This window comes from Oryx dammah, unplaced genomic scaffold, assembly GCF_014754425.2.
Source record: "Oryx dammah isolate SB20612 unplaced genomic scaffold, SCBI_Odam_1.1 HiC_scaffold_26, whole genome shotgun sequence".
NCBI classification, from domain to species: Eukaryota; Metazoa; Chordata; class Mammalia; order Artiodactyla; family Bovidae; genus Oryx; species Oryx dammah.
The window spans coordinates 84,513,565-84,533,818 of NW_024070210.1; the positions used below are offsets into that span (position 1 = coordinate 84,513,565).

At 40.6% G+C, this 20,254-nt stretch overlaps 1 protein-coding gene across 6 annotated transcripts in view; it reads right to left on the reverse strand.

Moving 5' to 3' along the window:
- The window catches only part of LOC120852500 (kinesin-like protein KIF23), a 44,344-nt gene extending 24,822 nt beyond the window's left edge, over positions 1 to 19,522 (reverse strand). For 3 of the 6 annotated variants that reach the window (XM_040225770.1, XM_040225768.1, XM_040225772.1), the window contains exons 1-4: positions 19,322 to 19,522; positions 16,849 to 16,918; positions 15,698 to 15,826; positions 7,578 to 7,683 (exon numbers count right to left, since the gene is read on the reverse strand). In XM_040225770.1, coding sequence (XP_040081704.1) covers positions 7,578 to 7,683; positions 15,698 to 15,826; positions 16,849 to 16,918; positions 19,322 to 19,332 — 316 coding nt within the window. In that variant the 5' untranslated portion in view covers positions 19,333 to 19,522. The remainder of the gene's footprint in view (positions 1 to 7,577; positions 7,684 to 15,697; positions 15,827 to 16,848; positions 16,919 to 19,321) is intronic. The other 3 variants (XM_040225774.1, XM_040225771.1, XM_040225769.1) reach the window with 1 other exon arrangement.
- Between the last annotated feature and the right edge of the window lie 732 nt (positions 19,523 to 20,254).

Below are 20,254 nucleotides of genomic sequence, written 5' to 3' on the forward strand. Positions count from 1 at the left end.
AAAATGGGTAACATAGAAGAAATGGACAAATTCTTAGAAAGGTATAATCTCCCAAGACTAACCAGGAAAAAACAGAAAATATGAAAAGACCAATCATAAGTACTGAAATTGAAACTGTGATTAAAACATCCAGCAAACAAAAGTCCAGAACCGCATGGCCTCACAGGAAAATTCCATCACACATTTAGGGAAGTGTTAACACCTATCCTTCTGAAAATATTCCAAAAAATTGCAAAATTAGGAACACTCCCAAACTCATTCAATAAGGCCACCATCATCCTGACACCAAAACTAGACAAGGATACCACACAAAAAGAGAAAATTACAGGCCATTATCTTTGATGAATAAGGACACAAAAATTCTGAACAAAATACTAGCAAAGTGAAATCCGACAACATATAAAAAAGTCATAGAGCATGACCAAGTTGGATTCATCCCAGGATTCCAAGAATGATTCAATATATATAAAATCAATGTGATACACCACATTAATAAAAGAAAGGACAAAAGCCACATGATTAGCTCAATAGCTACAGAAAAAGCATTTGACAAAATCCAATATCCATTCATGATAAAAATCCTTCTGAAACTGGGTATAGAGAGAACATAACTCAATATAATAAAAGCTATTTATGACAAACCCACAGAAAATGGTGAAAAGCTGAAAGCCTTCCCACTAAAATCTGGAATAAGACAAGGATGTCCACTCTTACCACTTCTCTTCAACATAGGATTGGAAGTGCTAGTCACAGCAATCAGACAAGAAAAAGAAATAAAAGGCAATTACACTGGTTGGAAAGAGGTAAAATTGTCATTATACACAGATGACATGATAACATATACAGAAAACCCTAAAGTGGTTTTTCCACACAAAACCACTAGAACTGATAAATTCAGCAAGGTAGCAGGATACAAGATTAATCTTGTATCCATACAGAAATCAGCTGCATTCTAACAATGAAATAGCAAAATGTGGATGTAAATAAACAAGAAATGGAGGGACTGGGAAGCCTGGCATGCTGCAGTCCATGGGGTTGTGAAGAGTTGGACATGACTTGGCATCTGAACAACAACAAATAAACAATCCCTTTTAAACTCACACCAAAAAACATAAAGTGCTTAGGAATGAATCTCACCAAGGAGGTAAAAGACTTATATGCTGAGAACTACAAAACATTAATAAAGGAAATTAAAGATGATTCAAAGAAATAGGAAGACATATCCCATGGTCTTGGATTGGAAAAACTAATTTTTCTAAAAGGGCCAGATTACCCAAAGCAATCTACAGATTTAATGTGACTTCTATTAAATTACCAATGGTACTTTTCACAAAAATAGAACAAATGATACTAAAATTAACATGAAACCAAAAGACCCAGAATTGCCAAAGCAATCCTGAGGAGAAAAAACAAAGCAAGAGACATAACTCTCTCAGACTTCAGATAATATTACAAGGCTAGAGTAATCAAAACAACAAGATATTGGCACGAAAACAGATAGGTGGCTCAATGGAACAAAATAGAGAACCCCAAAGCAAACCCACACACCTATAAACAATCTTTTATTAACAACTAATCTTTGATAAAGGAAGCAAGAACATACAATGGAGAAAAGACAGTGTCTTTGGCAAGTGGTGTTGGCAAAGAGGACAGCCACGTGTAAATTGATGAAGGAAGAACATACCCTCACACCATACACAAAAATAAACCCGAAATGGCTTAATAATATAACTAATCGTAAGACACTGGGAGTCCCCTAGTGGTCTACTGGTTAGGATTTGGTGCTTTCACTGTGGTGGCCCAGGTTCAATCCCTGGTTGGGAAACTGTCCTGCATGCCAGATGGAATGGCCAGAAAGCAAACAAATAAGAGGATATCATAAAACTTCTAGAAGAGAACATAGGCAAGATGTTTTTGACATAAACAGTAACAAATGTTTTCTTGGGTTATTCTCCCAAGGCAATAAAAATAAAACCAAAAAGAAACAAATGGGACCTAACCAAACTTACAAGTTTTACACAGAAAAGGAAACCATCAACAAAATGAAAAGACAACCAACAGACTGGGAGAAAACATTTGCAAAAGATGTGACCAACAAGGGATTAATCTCCAAAATACAAACAACCCATGCACCCTGCTTATTTAACTTATATGCAGAGTACATCATGTGACATGACGGGCTGGATGAAGCACAAGCTAGAATCAAGATTGCAGGGAGAAATATCAATAACCTCAGATATGCAGGTGAGCCCACCCTTACAACAGAAAGCAAAAAGGAACTAAAGAGCCTCTTGATGAAGGTAAAAGAGGAGAGTGAAAAAGCTGGCTTAAAACTCAACAATCAAAAAACTAAGATTATGGAATCTGATCCCATCACTTCATGGCAAATAGATGGGGAAACAATGGAAACAGACTTTATTTTCTTGGGCTCCAAAATCACTGCAGATAGTGACTGCAGCCATGAAATTAAAAGACGCTTGCTCCTTGGAAGAAAAGCTGTGACAAACCTAGACAGTGTATTAAAAAGCAGACATTACTTTGCCAACAAAAGTCCATATAATCAAAGCTATGGTTTTTCCAGTAGTCATGTATGGATGTGAGAGTTGGACCATAAAGAAGGCTGAGTGCCAAAGAATTGATGCTTTTGAACTATGGTGCTGGAGGAGACTCTTGAGAGTCCCTTGGACTGCAAGGAGATCAAACCAGTCAATCCTAAAGGAGATCAGTCCTAAATATTCATTGGAAGGACTGATGCTGAAGCTCCAATACTCTGGCCACCTAATGCGAAGAGCCCACTTCACTGGAAAAGACCACTGGGAAAGAGGACAGCCTCTTTCCTGGGAAAGATTGAAGGCAGGAGGAGAAAGGGATGACAGAGGATGAGATGGTTGGATGGCATCACTGACTCAATGGACGTGAGTCCGAGCAAGCTCCGGGAGATGGTGAAGGACAGGGAAGCCTGGCGTGCTGCAGTCCGTGGGGTCACAGAGCAGACACAACTGAGCAACTGAACAACAATAACATGCATCTCTTTTACAAAAACAATCAACCCAATCATAAAATGGACAGAAGAACTAAACAGACATCTCCCCAAAGATGACATACAGATGGCCCAGAGGCACATGAAAAGATGATCAGTATCACTAGTTCTTAGAGAAATGCAATTCAGAACTAAAATAAGGTACCACTTCATACCAATCAGAATGGCCCTCATCAAGAAGTCTACAAACAACAAATGCTGGAGAGGGTCTGAAGAAAAGGGAACCCTTCTATATTGTTGGTGGGTTTGTAAATTGGTATACCACTAAGGAGAACAGTATAGAGGTTACTAAAAAACCTAAATTAGAGCTATTATAGGATGCAGCAATCCCATTCCTGGACATATATCTAAAGAAAACCATGTTTTGAAAGGATACATGCACCCCAGTGTTCATGGTTTACAATAGCCAAGACATAGAAACAACATAAACGTTCACTGACAGACGAATAGATAAAGATATGGTGTACACACATACATACACAGAGATACTGGAATACCACTCGGCCACAAAAAAAAGAGAATGAAACAATGCCATTGCAGCAACAAGGATGGATTTAGAGATGACCATACTAAGTCAGAAAAAGACAAATAACATGATAAAACTTATATGTGGAACTGAAATATGACACAAATCAACATATCTACAAAACTAAAACAGACTCACAGATACAGAGAATAGATTTGTGTTCTCAGAGGGAAGGGAGTACTAGAGGGAAGCAGTAGGAGTTTGGAGTTAGCGAGGCAAATTATTATACATAGGATGGATGAACAAGGTCCTATTATATAGCACAAGGAAATATATTTACTATCCTGTGACAAAGCATAACTGAAAATATAAAAAAGAATATATATGTGTATAACTGAGTCACTCTGCAGTACAGAAGAAATTAACGTAACATTGTAAATCAACTATACGCCATTAAAAAAAAAAAGGTACTCCCAACAAACAAAAGTCCAAGACCAGACAGTTTCACAGGAGAATTCTATCAAATGTTTAGAGAATAGTTAACATCTATTCTTCTGAAACTCTTCTAAAACTGCAGAGAAAGGAACTCTCCCAGACTCATTCTATAAGGCCATTATAATCCTGATACCAAAATCAGAGAAATTATCACAAAAAAGAAAATTACAGGCAAACATGACTGAGGAGTATCGATGCAAAAATTCTCAACAAAATACTAGCAAAGCACAACCAACAATACATTATCAACTACAAACTGGCACTTGCCAAGAGCATTTGCCAGCAACTGAACAAGAGCATTTGCCACCTGAACCCTATGCTGCTTCAGCTGCCAACCTTCAACACACCCTGAGGGGAATTCAGGGTGGAGAGTGCGTCACTCTGTGCTCTAGGGAAACTGGTGGATAGGGAAACTGGTGGAACAGGTCTTTAGATAGTTAGGTATTTTCAGGAACTGATTTCATGATCCAAATCCTTGCCTCTTTTCATATCTAGAAAAATCACTAAATCCCTTCATAGTGACATCAGCTGATGACTAGCAGAAAAGCTTTTGTAAAGTAAGGGCTTGATTGCATTGAACTCCCCCTTCACCAAAATCTTTTTGTTGACTCTCCCCTACTGCCTCTTTAAACCAGTCTCTCAGAGCTATCTGAGGTGCTGTCTCCTGGGCTGCAGTCCTCATTTTGCCCCAAATAAAACTTAACTCGCAACTTTGAAAACTCATCTTTTCAGTCAACACATAAAAAGGATTTTACACTAATATCAGATGGGATTTATCTCAAGAATACAGCATTTTTCAGTTCCCACAAATCAGTGTGATATGCCACATTAGCAAACTGAGGAATAAATGCAGAAAATGCTTTTGTCAAAAACCTCTCCAGAAAGTGGGCATAGAGGGAACACACCTCAACATAATAAAGGCCATGTATGACAAACCTGCAGTTTATGCCCATACTCAATGGTGAAAAGCTGAAAGCATTCCCTCTAAGATTAGGAACAAGATGAGGATGTTTTCTCATGTTTATTTAACATAGTGTTAGAAGTCCTAGCCACAACAATCCAAGAAAATGAAAAAGAAGTCCAGAAGGAAAAGAAGTAAAACTGTCACTGTTTGAAGATGACATGATGACACAGAAAATCCTAAAGATGCTACCAGAAAACTACTACAGCTCCTCAATGAATCTGGTAAAGCTGCAGGACACAAAATTAATACACAGAAATCTCTTGCATTCCTATACACTAACAATGAAAGACTAGAAAGAGAAATTAAGGAAATAATCCCATTTACTATCACATCAAAAAGAATAAACCTAGGACTGACCCTACCTAGGGAGGCAAAAGATCTGTACTCTGAAAACGACAAGACACTGAAGAAAGAAACTGAAGATGACACAAATGGAAAGTTATACCCTGTTCTTAGATTGGAAGAATCAATATTGTCAAAATGACTGTACTACCCAAGGCAATCTACAGATTCAATGCAGTTTCTCTCAAATTTCCAAAGGCATTTTTCATAGAACTAAAACAAATTTTTTTTTACATTTATACAGAAACACAAACATCCCAACAGTCAAAGCAATCCTTTGAAAGAATAATGAAGTGGGAAGAATAAGGCTCCCTGACTTCAGACTATACTACAAACCTACAGAAATCAAAATGCTACAGTACTGGCACAAAACAACACTATAGGTCAAAGGAACAGGAAAAAAAGCCCAGAAACACACACTTATGGTCAATTTGCGACAAAGGAGATAAGAATATACAATGGAGAAAAGGGTCTCTTCAATAAGTGGTGCTGGGAAAACTCGACAGCTACATGTAAAAAAAAAAAAAAAAGAAATTAGAATATTCTCTAACACCATACACAAAAATAAACTCAAAATAGATTAAAGACCTAAATGTAAGGCCAGATACTATAAAGCTCTTAGAGGAAAACATAGGCAGCACACACTCTAACATAAATCACAGTGAGATAATTTTTGGACCCACCTTCAAGAGTAATAAAAGTAAAAACAAAAATAAATGGGACCTAATTAAAATGTAAATCTTTTGCACAATAAAGGAAACCATCAACAAAATGAAAAAACAACCAACAGACTGGGAGAAAACATTTATAAATGATGTAACCAACAAGAGATTAATCTCCAAAATACAGTTCATGCAGCTCTACATCCAAAACAATCAAATAAAAAAATGGGCAGAAGACCTAAATAGGTATTTCCCCAAAGAAGATATACAGATGGCCAAGAGGCACAGGCAAAGATGCTCAGCATTGCTAGTTATTAGAGAAATGAAAATCAAAACTACAATAAGATATCCCCTCACACTTGTCAGAATGGCCATCATCAAACAGTCTACACACAATAAATGCTGGAGAGGGTGTGGAGGTAAGGGAACACTCCTACAGTGTTGGTGGGAATGTAAATTGGTACACCACTAAGAGAACAGTATGTAGACTCCTTAAAAAACTAAAAATAGAGCTACCATAGGAGGCAGCAATACCACTACTGGGGCATACATTCAGAGTAGACTATGGTTTGAAAGGATACATACACCCCAGTGTTCACTGCAGCACTGTTTACAATAGCCAGGACATGGAAGCAACCTCAAATGTCCATTAACAGATGAATGGATAAAGGCGTGGTACATATATCAAACGGAATATTACTCAGCCATAAAAAGAATGAAATAATGTCATTTGCAGCAACATGGATGGACCTGGAGATTATCATACTAAGTGAGTAAGTGAAGCAAATCAGACAGAGAAAGACAATGTGATTCCTTAGATGTAGAATCTAAAAAAAAGAAAAGTATACCAATAAACCTATTTATAAAACAGAAACAGTCTCACAGACTTAGAAAACAAATTTATGATTACCAAAGGTTACCAGAGAGGGATAAATTGGGAGTTTGAGACTGACATACACACACTACTATATTTAAAATAAATAACCAGCAAGTACTTACTGTATAGCACAGGGAAATCTACTCAATATTCTGTAATAACCTATACAGGAAAAGAATCTGAAAAAGAATGGATGTATGTACAACTGAATCATTTAGCTGTACACCTGAAACTAATACAACACTGTAAATCAACTATGCTGCTGCTGCTGCTGGGTCACTTCAGTCGTGTCCGACTCTGTGCAACCCCATAGACGGCAGCCCACCAGCCTCCCCCGTCCCTGGGATTCTCCAGGCAAGAACACTGGAGTGGGTTGCCATTTCCTTCTCCAGTGCATGAAAGTGAAAAGTGAAAGTGAAGTCACTCAGTTGTGTCCAACTCTTAGCGACCCCATGGATTGCAGCCCACCAGGCTCCTCTGTCCATGGGATTTCCGGGCAAGAGTACTGGAGTGAGGTGCCATTGCCTTCTCCGTAAATCAACTATACTCCAATATGAAATTTTAAAAAATAAGTGAATTAAAATATAAAATCAACTGCTCAAAAAAGTAGGTTTAACACAATCCTGACAAATTAACTGAGTTCAAGGCCAAACATAAAGTAAATATGTAAGTATCAAAAAAGTTTTACCAGAAGAAAAAAAGTAAAATTCAGCAAAACTCCAGAATCATACCATTTTTGCCATGAATGAGGTCATCTACCAAGGGATTAGCCACAACATCAAAGAGCTCCTTTTGGGTGGTATGAGTGCCAAATACTTGTTTAAATGAATACTGAGTCTGTGGAGAAGGAAGAAATAAAAAGCACATAAATGGAATCACACTATATCTAGGATAGAAATACATCTGCTTAAACACATTCAGATGTTTCCTCATGAACACTTAAATCTAGACATGAAAAGAAAAAATATCAATAGACTTTAAACTTGGAACCTTTAAAAGGTCATGACATACTTAAATTATACCAATTATAAACTGGTAAATACTTATGGTTATAGTACTGAAGTATATAGTATGGTCACAACTACTGAAGGGTTTTATGTACATATATATGTATAAAAGTATATATGGAGAAAAGTCTTAAATCTACTTATGCTTCATATACTAAGGCTGATTTTGTTTTAATTAAGTGACAAAGAAGATCAAAAGGTATTATAACAATTCAGTCACAGATTTGTGAAAATCCTCAAGCATTACTTCATATACTACTTTACTGCTTTTTTTTTTTAATAAAGGTGTCATTCTAAAATAGCATAACAGTAAAAAATTAAGAGTTTTGATGTATTGCTTTTTTAAAACTAGAAAATAACTGTCAATATAATCTCATCTGAGTTTTTTTTTTTTTCCTTTTGCCACACTGCAAGGCATGCAGGATCCTAGTTCCCTGATCAGGAATGAAGCCCTCTGCAGTGGAAGGATTGAGTCTTAACCACTGGACCCCCAGGGAAACCTTTGATCTCTGTTCTAATATAAAATAAATTTTAAGTAATTGTGACCTTTAAAGTGCAGTAATACTTCAATACTCAGATCTTTCAACATATGAAATATAGCTATACTATCGAAAATATTACCAACCTCCAACTGAAAAATAAGATTAGGGACTGGGGTAAACAAATACATTTCAAGGTAAACTAAAATGACCTAACTGTCCAAAGACTGGAATTCTATTCTATTTTTATTATTTCCTAGTTTTAGTAGCTTGTAGACATTGCAACTGTTCCTGTAGGTTTCTTGAATTTCTTTCAGTTTTTGCTCCATGAACATCAATGCTGTTATTGGTGTCTGAGCATTCATCAGAATTTATTATGGATTATAGCCTTTATAACATGGCCCCTTTTCCCTGTTCTATATCTTTTATCTTAAATTCAACCTGCTCAGATATCAATATCATAACCCTTATGAAAACTATTAGCAGTTTTGTCCCCCAAATGGAGACCGTATAGATTAGGACTGAAATACACCATCATCATAATAGCAGCTCACACTTAATACTAATCATGTCTGAAACACTGTCTAGCATATCACACACTTACTTCAGCTAACTCTCACCTTTGTCTTTATTCCAATGCTATAAAACAGCTTTGAAAGTGAAAGTTGTTCAGTCGTGTCCAATTCTTTGTGACCCCATGAACTTTATAGTCCACGGAATTCTCCAGGCCAGAATACTGGAGTGGGTAGCCTTTCCCTCCTCCAGGGGATCTTCTCAACCCAGGGATTGAACTCAGGTCTCCTGCATTGCAGGCGGATTCTTTACCAGCTGAGCCACAAGGGAAGCCCAAGAATACTGGAGTGCATAGCTTATCCCTTCTCCAGCAGATCTTCCAGACCCAGGAATTGAACTGGGGGGGTCTCCTGCATTGCAGGTAGATCCTTTACCAACTGACCTATGAGGAAAGCCCTTTAGAAAACAGCTTTAGAGTTCATAGAAAGAACAAAGAATCCTGGAACTGAAAGGATACACACAGGATAGTGTGACAGGTCAATCAGATGACCTCCAAGTCTTCACGAACAACTCCCACCCCCTTCCAGGTGAAGAAAACTGAGGCCAAGAAGGAACTTGCCCAAGCCAATGAAGCTAATTGGTGTCAAAGCCATTTCCATTCTAACATTTTTCCCATTATCCAGTGTTGCCTTCTGTCACAAGACACTGAGAACTTTTAATCCCCACTGAAGCTTTTGTACTATTTACACATACATGAAATTAACTCTAATAAAAGTAAAATTCAATAAGTCACTTCTCAACTATTTTATATTCTCAAAGCCCTACTCTTCCATGCCTTCCCAAACCATTCCTTCATGCTTACTCCACTTTACTGAGTATTTGGCCAACTGGACACATAAGGTGCACACCCCCTAGAAGTGCATATTGCACCTGGGGAAAGAGACCATAAACAAGTACATAAGTCTACAGATTGTGATAAGTGCTATTAAGGAAGTATAGACCAGACCAGGACAGAAGGAGGAATGGTACTGCTTCTGATGGGGGTGGTCTGGACAGACTCTTGGAGAAGGTGGTTTAAGCTCAACCTGAGGATGAGGAGCCATCCTGCTAAGAGCTAAGGCAAAAGGCCTAAGGCAGGATTCTGGCTTATCCAAGCAATTACGGATTGTGTGTGTGTTAGTCGCTCAGTCGTGCCCAACTCTTTGCGACCCCATGGACTGCAATCCACCAGCTTCCTCTGTCCATGAGATTTTCCAGGCAAGGATACTGGAGTGGGTTGCCATTTCCTTCTCCAGGGGATCTTCCCAACCCAGGGATTGAACCCGGATTTCCTGCACTGCAGGCAGATTCTTTACCAGCTGAGCTACAAGGGAAGCCCATTACGGATTGGATGAGTACTGAGAGGTGAGGTTAAATAGGATTTTCCCATTTTAAAACTTTATCCTTTAGAAGGCTTTAAAAAGAAAAATGGTGGGGGAGGGTACAAATTAAGAGTTTGGGATTAGGAGATACAAAGTATTAAGACCCTGATACTGGGAAAGATTGAAGGCAGGAGGAGAAGGGGGCAACAGAGGATGAGCTGGTTGGATGGCATCACTGACTGAATGGACATGAGTTTGAGCAAACCCTGGGAGATAGTGGAGGACAGGGAAGCCTAGTGTACTGCAGTCTATGGGGTCACAAAGAGTCAGACACAACTTAGCGACTGAACAACAACATATATAAAATAGATAAACATCAACATCCTACTCTATAGTACAGGCAGGTGTATTCAGTATCTTGTAGTAAACTATAAAGGAAAAGAATATGAAAAAGAATGTGTACATATATGTATAACCAAATCACTTTGCTGTATACCAGAAGCTAATACAACACTATAACTTAACGGTACTTCAATTTTAAAAAAAAAAGGGAAATAGTGAGGTCTGACTTCTGCTTTGACTGGCTGCTCTGTGACAACAGATCAGAGAAGATTCAGAATGGAAGCAGGTGGTCCAGTTGGCTTCAGCATAGTCTTGTCAAAGCCACTGAAAGTGCGGTCAGCAGGCGAGCCAGTGCCCCTCTGAGGGCTATCTGTCTCCTGTCCCGGGGAAGTAATTACAGAGATGGAGAGTAATTGCTCAGAACCTCTACAGTCATTTCACATGGCTGCAACATCCCAGCATGTGATCAGTGAGCTTAGTCTGAACAGATTATAAACCAGTTCTCCATTGTCTAACTTTGCCTAACAATTGTGTAACAGTTTCTTGTGGCAAAGCTGCATAAAAGTATCAGTCACAATGCACTGAAAATAAAAAAGTTGCTTCTTCATCATAGACAGTTTGAGAAGCACTAGTCTCCTTAATTAAAACAGACCTCAGACAAGGGTAGCAGCAGTAGAGATAGAAATAAAAGGACAGTTTCAAGAGCAGAACTGATTGGATCTGCTAATGAACTAGATATGAGGGGGTATAACAGAGAAATAACTCCAGAAAGAATGAAGGGATGGAGCCAAAGCAAAAACAATACCCAGTTGTAGATGTGATTGGTGATGGAAGCAAGGGCCAGTGCTGTAAAGAGCAATATTGCATAGGAACCTGGAATGTCAGGTCCATGAATCAAGGCAAATTGGAAGTGGTCAAACAGGAGATGGCAAGAGTGAACGTCGACATTCTAGGAATCAGCGAACTAAGATGGACTGGAATGGGTGAATTTAACTCAGATGACCATTATATCTACTACTGAGGGCAGGAATCCCTCAGAAGAAATGGAGTAGCCATCATGGTCAACAAAAGAGTCCAAAATGCACTACTTGGATGCAATCTCAAAAATGACAGAATGGTCTCTGTTCGTTTCTAAGGCAAACCATTGAATATCACGGTAATCCAAGTCTATGCCCCAACCAGTAATGCTGAAGAAACTGAAGTTGAATGGTTTTATGAAGACCTACAAGATCTTTTAGACCCAACACCCAAAAAAGATGTCCTTTTCATTCTAGGGGACTGGAATGCAAAAGTAGGAAGTCAAGAAACACCTGGAGTAACAGGCAAATTTGGCCTTGGAATACGGAATGAAGTAGGGCAAAGGCTAATAGAGTTTTGCCAAGAAAATGGCACTGATCATAGCAAACACCCTCTTCCAACAACACAAGAGAAGACTCTACACATGGACATCACCAGATGGTCAACATCCAAATCAGACTGATTATATTCTTTGCAGCCAAAGATGGAGAAGTTCTATACAGTCAACAAAAACAAGACCAGGAGCTGACTGTGGCTCAGATCATGAATCCCTTATTGCCAAATTCAGACTTAAATTGAAGAAAGTGGAGAAAACCACTAGACCATTCAGGTATGACCTGTGAGAAATAGATTTAAGGGACTAGATCTGATAGATAGAGTGCCTGATGAACTATGGATGGAGGTTTGTGACATTGTACAGGAGACAGGGATCAAGATCATCCAGAAAAGAAATGCAAAAAAGCAAAATGGCTGTCTGAGGAGGCCTTACAAATAGCTGTGAAAAGAAGGGAAGCAAAAAGCAAAGGAGAAAAGGAAAGATACAAGCATCTGAATGCAGAGTTCCAAAGAATAGCAAGAAGAGATAAGAAAGCCTTTCTCAGCGATCAATGCAAAGAAATAGAGGAAAACAACAGAATGGGAAAGACTAGAGAACTCTTCAAGAAAATTAGAGACACCAAGGGAACATTTCATGCAAAGATGGGCTCGATAAAGGACAGAAATGGTATGGACCTAACAGAAGCAGAAGATATTAAGAAGAGGTGGCAAGAATACACAGAAGAACTATACAAAAAAGATCTTCATAACCAAGATAATCACGATGGTGTGATCACTCACCTAGAGCCAGACATCCTGGAATGTGAAGTCAAGTGGGCCTTAGGAAGCATCACTATGAACAAAGCTAGTGGAGGTGATGGAATTCCAGTTGAGCTATTTCAAATCCTGAAAGATGATGCTGTGAAAGTGCTGCACTCAATACACCAGCAAATTTGGAAAACTCAGCAGTGGCCACAGGACTGGAAAAGGTCAGTTTTCATTCCAGTCCCAAAGAATGCTCAAACTACTGCACAACTGCATTCATCTCACACACTAGTAAAGTAATGCTCAAAATTCTCCAAGCCAGGCTTCAGCAATACATGAACCGTGAACTTCCTGATGTTCAAGCTGGTTTTAGAAAAGGCAGAGGAACCAGAGATCAAATTGCCAACATCCGCTGGATCATCGAAAAAGCAAGAGAGTTCCAGAAAAACATCTATTTCTGCTTTATTGACTATGCCAAAGCCTTTGACTGTGGATCACAATAAACTGTGGAAAATTCTTCAAGAGATGGGAATACCTACCACCTGACTTGCCTCTTGAGAAACCTATATGCAGGTCAGGAAGCAACAGTTCGAACTGAACATGGAACAACAGACTGGTTCCAAATAGGAAAAGGCTGTATATTGTCACCCTGCTTATTTAACTTGTATGCCAAGTACATCATGAGAAACGCTGGTCTGGAAGAAGCACAAGCTGGAATCAAGATTGCCAGAAGAAATATCAATAACCTCAGATATGCAGATGACACCACCCTTATGGCAGAAAGTGAAGAGGAATTAAAAAGCCTCTTGATGAAAGTGAAAGAGGAGTGTGAAAAAGTTGGCTTAAAGCTCAACATTCAGAAAACGAAGATCATGGCATCTGGTCCCATCACTTCATGGCAAATAGATGGGGAAACAGTGGAAACAGTGGCTGACTTTATTTTTGGGGGCTCCAAAATCACTGCAGATGGTGATTGCAGCCATGAAATTAAAAGATGCTTACTCTTTGGAAGTAAAGTTATGACCAACCTAGATAGCATATTCAAAAGCAGAGACATTACTTTGCCAACAAAGGTCCATCTAGTCAAGGCTATGGTTTTTCCAGTGGTCATGTATGGATGTGAGAGTTGGACTGTGAAGAAAGCTGAGTGCCAAAGAATTGATGCATTTGAACTGTGGTATTGGAGAAGACTCTTGAGAGTCCCTCGGACTGCAAGGAGATCCAACCAGTCCATTCTGAAGGAGATCAGCCCTGGGATTTCCTTGGAGGGAATGATGCTGAAGCTGAAACTCCAGTACCTTGGCCACCTCATGCCAAGAGTTGACTCATTGGAAAAGACTCTGATGCTGGGAGGGATTGGGGGCAGGAGGAGAAGGGGACAGCAGAGGATGAGATGGCTGGATGGCATCACTGACTTGATGGATGTGAGTCTGAGTGAACTCCGGGAGTTGGTCTGGACAGAGAGGCCTGGCATGCTGCAATTCATGGGGTCACAGAGAGTCGGACACGACTGAGCGACTGAACTGAACAGAAAAGTGAAAGTGAAAGTTCGTCTACAGTCCTGTCTGACTCTTTATGATCCCATGGACTGTAGCCCACCAGACTCCTCCGTCCATGGAATTCTCCAGGCAAGAGTACTCAAGTGGGTTGCCATTTCTTTCTCCAGGGGATCTTCCCGACCCAGGGATCAAACCCAGGTCTTCTGCATTGCAGGCAGATTCTTTACCAATTGAGCTACTAGGGAAGCCCCCAAGAAAAAGGTAGGGACAAGGTTTCTGGTTTGAGCAAATAGATGGTGGTGATGTTATTTAATGACAAGAAAAACAAGAGAAGTACTGATCTAGAGGGGAAAAACAATCAAGAGTTCTTTTGGACATGCCACAGTATCCAAACAGTGGACATTCCAGTTTAGAGAAAAGATGTAGGTTGAAGATAAAAATTCCAAAATTATTACCATGTAATCAATGTGTAAAGCTATGGATAAAAGACAGAACATGGAAAGTTCGAGGGGGAAGACAGAACAGTGCTGCTGAGAAACAGATCATGATGAAGACAAAGAGGTGTCCATCACATCACACCACCAAAGAGGCCACTGGTAGGCTTCTGACCAACAATCTCCCAGGAGTAGTGTACATAAAAGAGTAAAGGCATCTACAAGAGCTGACAGCCTGAATTAATCTTTTTTCTGCATTCCCAGAGTCCATTTCTTTAAGCACATCTCTGTCTTACCTCTGAGCATTAGTTCCTTAGCGTCTGTGCTCCCAACTAAGTTGTAAGCTCCATAAAAGCAAGGATCATGTCTTATTCATTTTTAAGTCTCCTTCCACCCTCCAGCTTAGCACATATTTACTGAACTGAACTCTTTGCTTATTTACAAAAATAAAAACACTTCATAAGAAATCGATACAAGTACACAATGCCTATTATGTTACTTCAATCCCACACATGGAACTATATATATATATATATGTAACTGCCTAGTACAATCAGGTTGGAGAAGGCAATGGCACCCCACTCCAGTACTCTTGCTTGGTAAATCCCATGGACAGAGCGGCTTAGTAGGCTACAGTCCGTGGGGTAGCGAAGAGTCGGACAAGACTGAGCGACTTCACTTTCACTTTTCACTTTCATGCATTGGAGAAGGACATGGCAACCCACTCCAGTGTTCTTGCCTGGAGAATCCCAGGGATGGGGGAGCCTCGTAGGCTGCCGTCTCTGGGGTCGCACACGACTGAAGTGACTTAGCAGCAGCAGCAGCAGCACAATCAGATATCATTGCACATTAAACTATCCCTAACATATGCTCTAAAAAGCAATAAATATCCAGTATAAGAAATTATCATCTGAAAAGAATCTTTTAACTTCAGTATACCAAAGGTGTGTTTATAAAACCCAGAAATTAGACACTTTTAATATGGTAGGTAGTTAGACTGAAGTAAATAAGTCTTTTAGTCAAGTGGAAACACAGGAATTTTGTCATATTTAAAAAACAGAAAACCAATTCAAGAAAAAAACCTATCAATTAAAAACAGGTGGTTCCAAGCAGAATTACCTCCTTATAGTCTCCATTTCTGTTGAGTCTGTAACCCTCAGGAGTATGAAGCTGAACTGTTGTATTATTGATTACTTCTATGCAACACTCTTGCTCAGGAAGGCTCAGTGGGCGTACCCTACAATACACCTGAAAATACAAGAAGGCGCTTAAACAACAAAGGTTGACTTTTTACCTGACTTTTCCTTCACTCATTTATTCATTCACCAACCAACATTTGGCATCTAAACTTGAGAGCTATATAAACTTAAGAGCTACAAAAGCCAAAAATCTGCTACCTAATTTGCTGATTGTCAAACGCAAACAGATATATGAGATATGAGACAATTTTAAATGCACATAAAATCAAAACTCTAAAAATCAAGAACATGTCACACAATGAAAAATATCTGAAAAGCTGTTAGGATTGTTTGGAATTGGATGTCAGGTAAAACTTGCCAGCGTAACACAATATACTACAGTGAGAGATTCAAAACGTCATCTTCTTAATCAGTAATAGGGTTGGGAGAAAACTGTTTGCTGTATATGCAAAGCATCTGGTTCCTACAACTCAGATCAAAGATAACACTCCAGTGCCAATGAAGGGAAAATTAAAACAAACAAACACAAAACAAAAAAACAGAGCAAGCCAATGTTCTTTTATTTGCCATTTGCTTTTAAAAGTTCCCAAGCCTGAAACTAGTGAAGTTCATAGAGTAGTCACGAGATAAATGAAACTGTTCTAAACCAGTCTATGAAACTTGGTCCCCAAAAGCATGGAGTTTGGGGCTTTACTCTTGAAGTATGCCATAAGTTACTATATAACTGTCGTAAAGATAGAGGATGTTCATCCAAGCACAAAATTTCTCCCCATCCCAGAGACTATGAAGAATATCTCCAACATGTTGAAAAATATTTTTTCATTATCTACAACTTTTCAAATATAAGTAGTTATAGGAAGTATGCAATTGACAACCAAAGGCTTCATTTCACTAGACTAATAAATTCTACATAGAAACAAAATTTCAAAGCTGGAATCAGCCTTAAGCAATTTAGTACAGTCCTTTTAGCTAAATGTTGTTTGATTCCACTTCCACATCTCTGTCCCTTTCAAGCATACAAAACATAAAGGGACTGAAGAAAGAATACACAAATTCACAGGCAGATCTTACCCCAACTGGGTCTTTAAGACTCGTTTGGGATCCTTTTTTCACTGGTGGTTTCCTGGGTGTCTTAGTCCTCCTGGTCATAGAAACAAAAACATTTCAGTTCAATACTAACATAAAAACCTAACCTATAATTCATACAGAGTCAATCTTCCTAGGGGTTATAAAATTATTCTTCAGCAGTTCCAAAACACTATGCCCCAAATAATATGAATACGTACAAACTACCTTAGTAGCAGAGTGTTTGTGACATGTGAAACTTAAAAGTAATTAAAATTTGGCTTAGGAGACATTTGTGGCACCAAAAACAGAAATAACCGGCCCCAAATGGAGTTATTTGTGCTAAGTTCCATGCCACCAAATTGTGACTTAATACCTAACTTACAGTTCCAACCACTCCCAATAGAAGAATCTTAAACCAGTCAATCTGGAATTACCTGGTCAGCACTGGTAAAGTGATCTATCTGGTAGACCCCTGCTGCTGCTGCTGCTGCTGCTGCTGCTGCTAAGTCGCTTCAGTCGTGTCCGACTCTGTGTGACCCCAGAGACGGCAGCCCAGCAGGCTCCCCCGTCCCTGGGATTCTCCAGGCACGAACACTGGAGTGGGTTGCCGTTTCCTTAGCCACTGATAGACCCCTGCCATAGAGTAAAGGATGTTCACCTTGCTACAAACAACCCACTCATTGCTAGTATAATTCCTTTGTTCCACAACCCCCCCCCAAAAATCTTCCATTTTGTACAGCTCTTAGGAACACCTTTCTGCTAGATAGGAGGCTGTCTGATTCACAAATCATTGAATAAAACCTGTAAGATCTTTACAACTTACTCAGTCAAATTCTGTTTTTTTTTTAGTATCTACTTATAGTTCTGTATGTTAAGTGGTTTGCTTTCTTGACCAACAATTTTACAGGCATAACAAATTTGAAAACTCAACAGATAATTGAGCACACTTATCTCAAAAGGCATTTCATAAAGCACACATGTTGTGCTTAGCCCATTGCCAAGGCAGACCAAGTGATTAATTTCTAAATTATAAAAATGCAGATGGAGAAATCCACTCTTTGATCAAGATTTATGTCTTTATTTTTAAAGAACAAGTGACTATTGAATTCTCAAAACTATCATCCTTTGTTCCCAGACAAAATGTGGTCCCCAAACTGCAATTTTGTGCTCTCTTAAGTGGGGGCAGTAGAAAAAGATATTTTGGTTTATTTCACCATTTCTCTAGTATGACACTCCCCTCTTCCCCTCCATTTATCTACAGACGAGATAAACATTTGACACTAAGTGAAATTATTGGCTTGGACTATACAGGTTGTTAAAATACTTTCTCAGCACTTTCCCAATGAAACAAAACAAATTCGTGTTTTAAGTGCAAAATATTATGGTAGGTTTACTTAAACTCAACATTTTTTTTTCTCCAAAGATAAAAATTTTGACTTTAGCCTCTTAAGAAAACAAGCTGGGTTGTTTTTTTTTTTTTTTTTTTTTTTGGCAAACGACTAGCTATATCATGGGAGAAGGCAATGGCACCCCACTCCAGTACTCTTGCCTGGAAAATCCCATGGACGGAGGAGCCTCGTAGGCTGCAGTCCATGGGATCGCAGAGTCGGACACAACTGAGCGACTTCACTTTCACTTTTCAGTTTCATGCGTTGGAGAAGGAAATGGCAACCCACTCCAGTGTTCTTGCCTGGAGAATCCCAGGGACGGCGGAGCCTGGTGGGCTGCCGTCTCTGGGGTCGCACAGAGTCGGCCACGACTGAAGCGACTCAGCAGCAGCAGCAGCAGCGATATCATGATGATGATTATAAAGTTAACCTTCTTTGCACAAGTATTTCGTCACCCAGTAGCGGTCAAGGAATTAGGCTGCGGCGCAAATGTCAACCAACTACGCGAGGAATGTGGACGTTTGTGGCCGGGGGCGGGGTTGTCTGAGACCAAAAGAACAGAGCAAAAGGAACTAACTGGCCTACACCCGAGGGTCGCGGCCCCGAGGCTACCGAATTAGACTAGGAAAGGCAGGCAGTGCGCCCGGATGCCAAGGGCTCTTCAGGAACTGAGACCACCTACCCAACCCCAAACCCAGGACACAACAGCAGGCCCACCCGCGGGACGACCCCCGACCCTCACTAACTGGGCAAAATGCAACCCGCGGGTGCGGGCGGCCAGGGAAGCAAAGGGGAATTAGAGAAAGGATTGGAGGCGGCGGTCCCGGCCCAAACCTCCCGCCCCTCCCAACGTGGGGCCGCCCTTCGCGGCCGAGTGTAGCCAGGGCGGGGAGCCAGGCGCCCGACTCCGCGAGGCGCGGAGCTAGACGGGGTGGACGAGGACGGGTCTTCACGCCCGTCTGCCCCTGGGCGGTCCTGGTGGGGGGCTCGGTGGTCCCGGGCGGCAAGGGCTTGGTGCCCACGGCGCGGCCGGGGGCCTGCCGCGGCGGGGGGAGACGCCGGCCCCAGTTCCGCGGCCCAGTACTCACGCTGCCTTCATGGTAGTAAGCTCCGAACTGCCCAGACGCGCGCGCGGGGGATGCCGGACTCGGTCGGGGGTTGACGAGAACGGCGGGCCTCAGGGACCGGCCACAGGGACGGCGACTCGGCGACTCAAGCGCGGCGCTTGAGGAATTTGTGAAACGCCGCTGAGGGGCCAGGTGAGCTCGCGCCCGGCGCATTTCAAACGGGCCAATCAGCACCCGCCCACGGGAGGGGCGTGGCCTCAGAAAAAGCGCCTGCTCAGTGGGATGTGGTGCTCGTCTCCTAGGCGACCGACGCAAACAGAGCATTGGCAGCCTGGAAATAAACCCCATCCGTATTCTCTGAGGACACTGAGAGTTTCTGTTCCCATATCCCAGTAAGTCCAATGGAAGGGCAAGTCCAGGACTGATTCAGAGATCAGCAGTGTCGGTCCGACCCAGGAGTGTCCAGTCCTTGGTCTGTACCCTATGCAGAGACAGACTCACTTTCTGGCTTCCAGATCATCACATCACGTTGGCTTCCTTTCTCTCTCTTCTTTGTCCTTCCGGGAATCTCCCTCTCTGGTTTCTCTAGCTCTTCCCGAACCACTGTTTTCTAAGATGAACTGATTCTCACTTCCACCTTTGCCCCTAAACCAATGACTATGAAATATGCACCTACATCTTTGCTCTCATGGAACTGTAATCCTATTCTCCTCAACTTTCTACAGGACCAGACATCAGTAAGAATAGACATAATATCCTCAACCCATAATGTTCCACATAAAGATGGTTCCTATCTTTGCTGTTACATAGTTACAGTGAGTAAACTTGGAAATTCATCATTTTACAGAAGAGTACTGTGATAAAGAGTATACTTGTCTTACATAATGTTTCACAGATATTGCTAAACTGTCCTCCATAAATGTCCAAATGCAGAATCCTAGGAGACATGTAAGA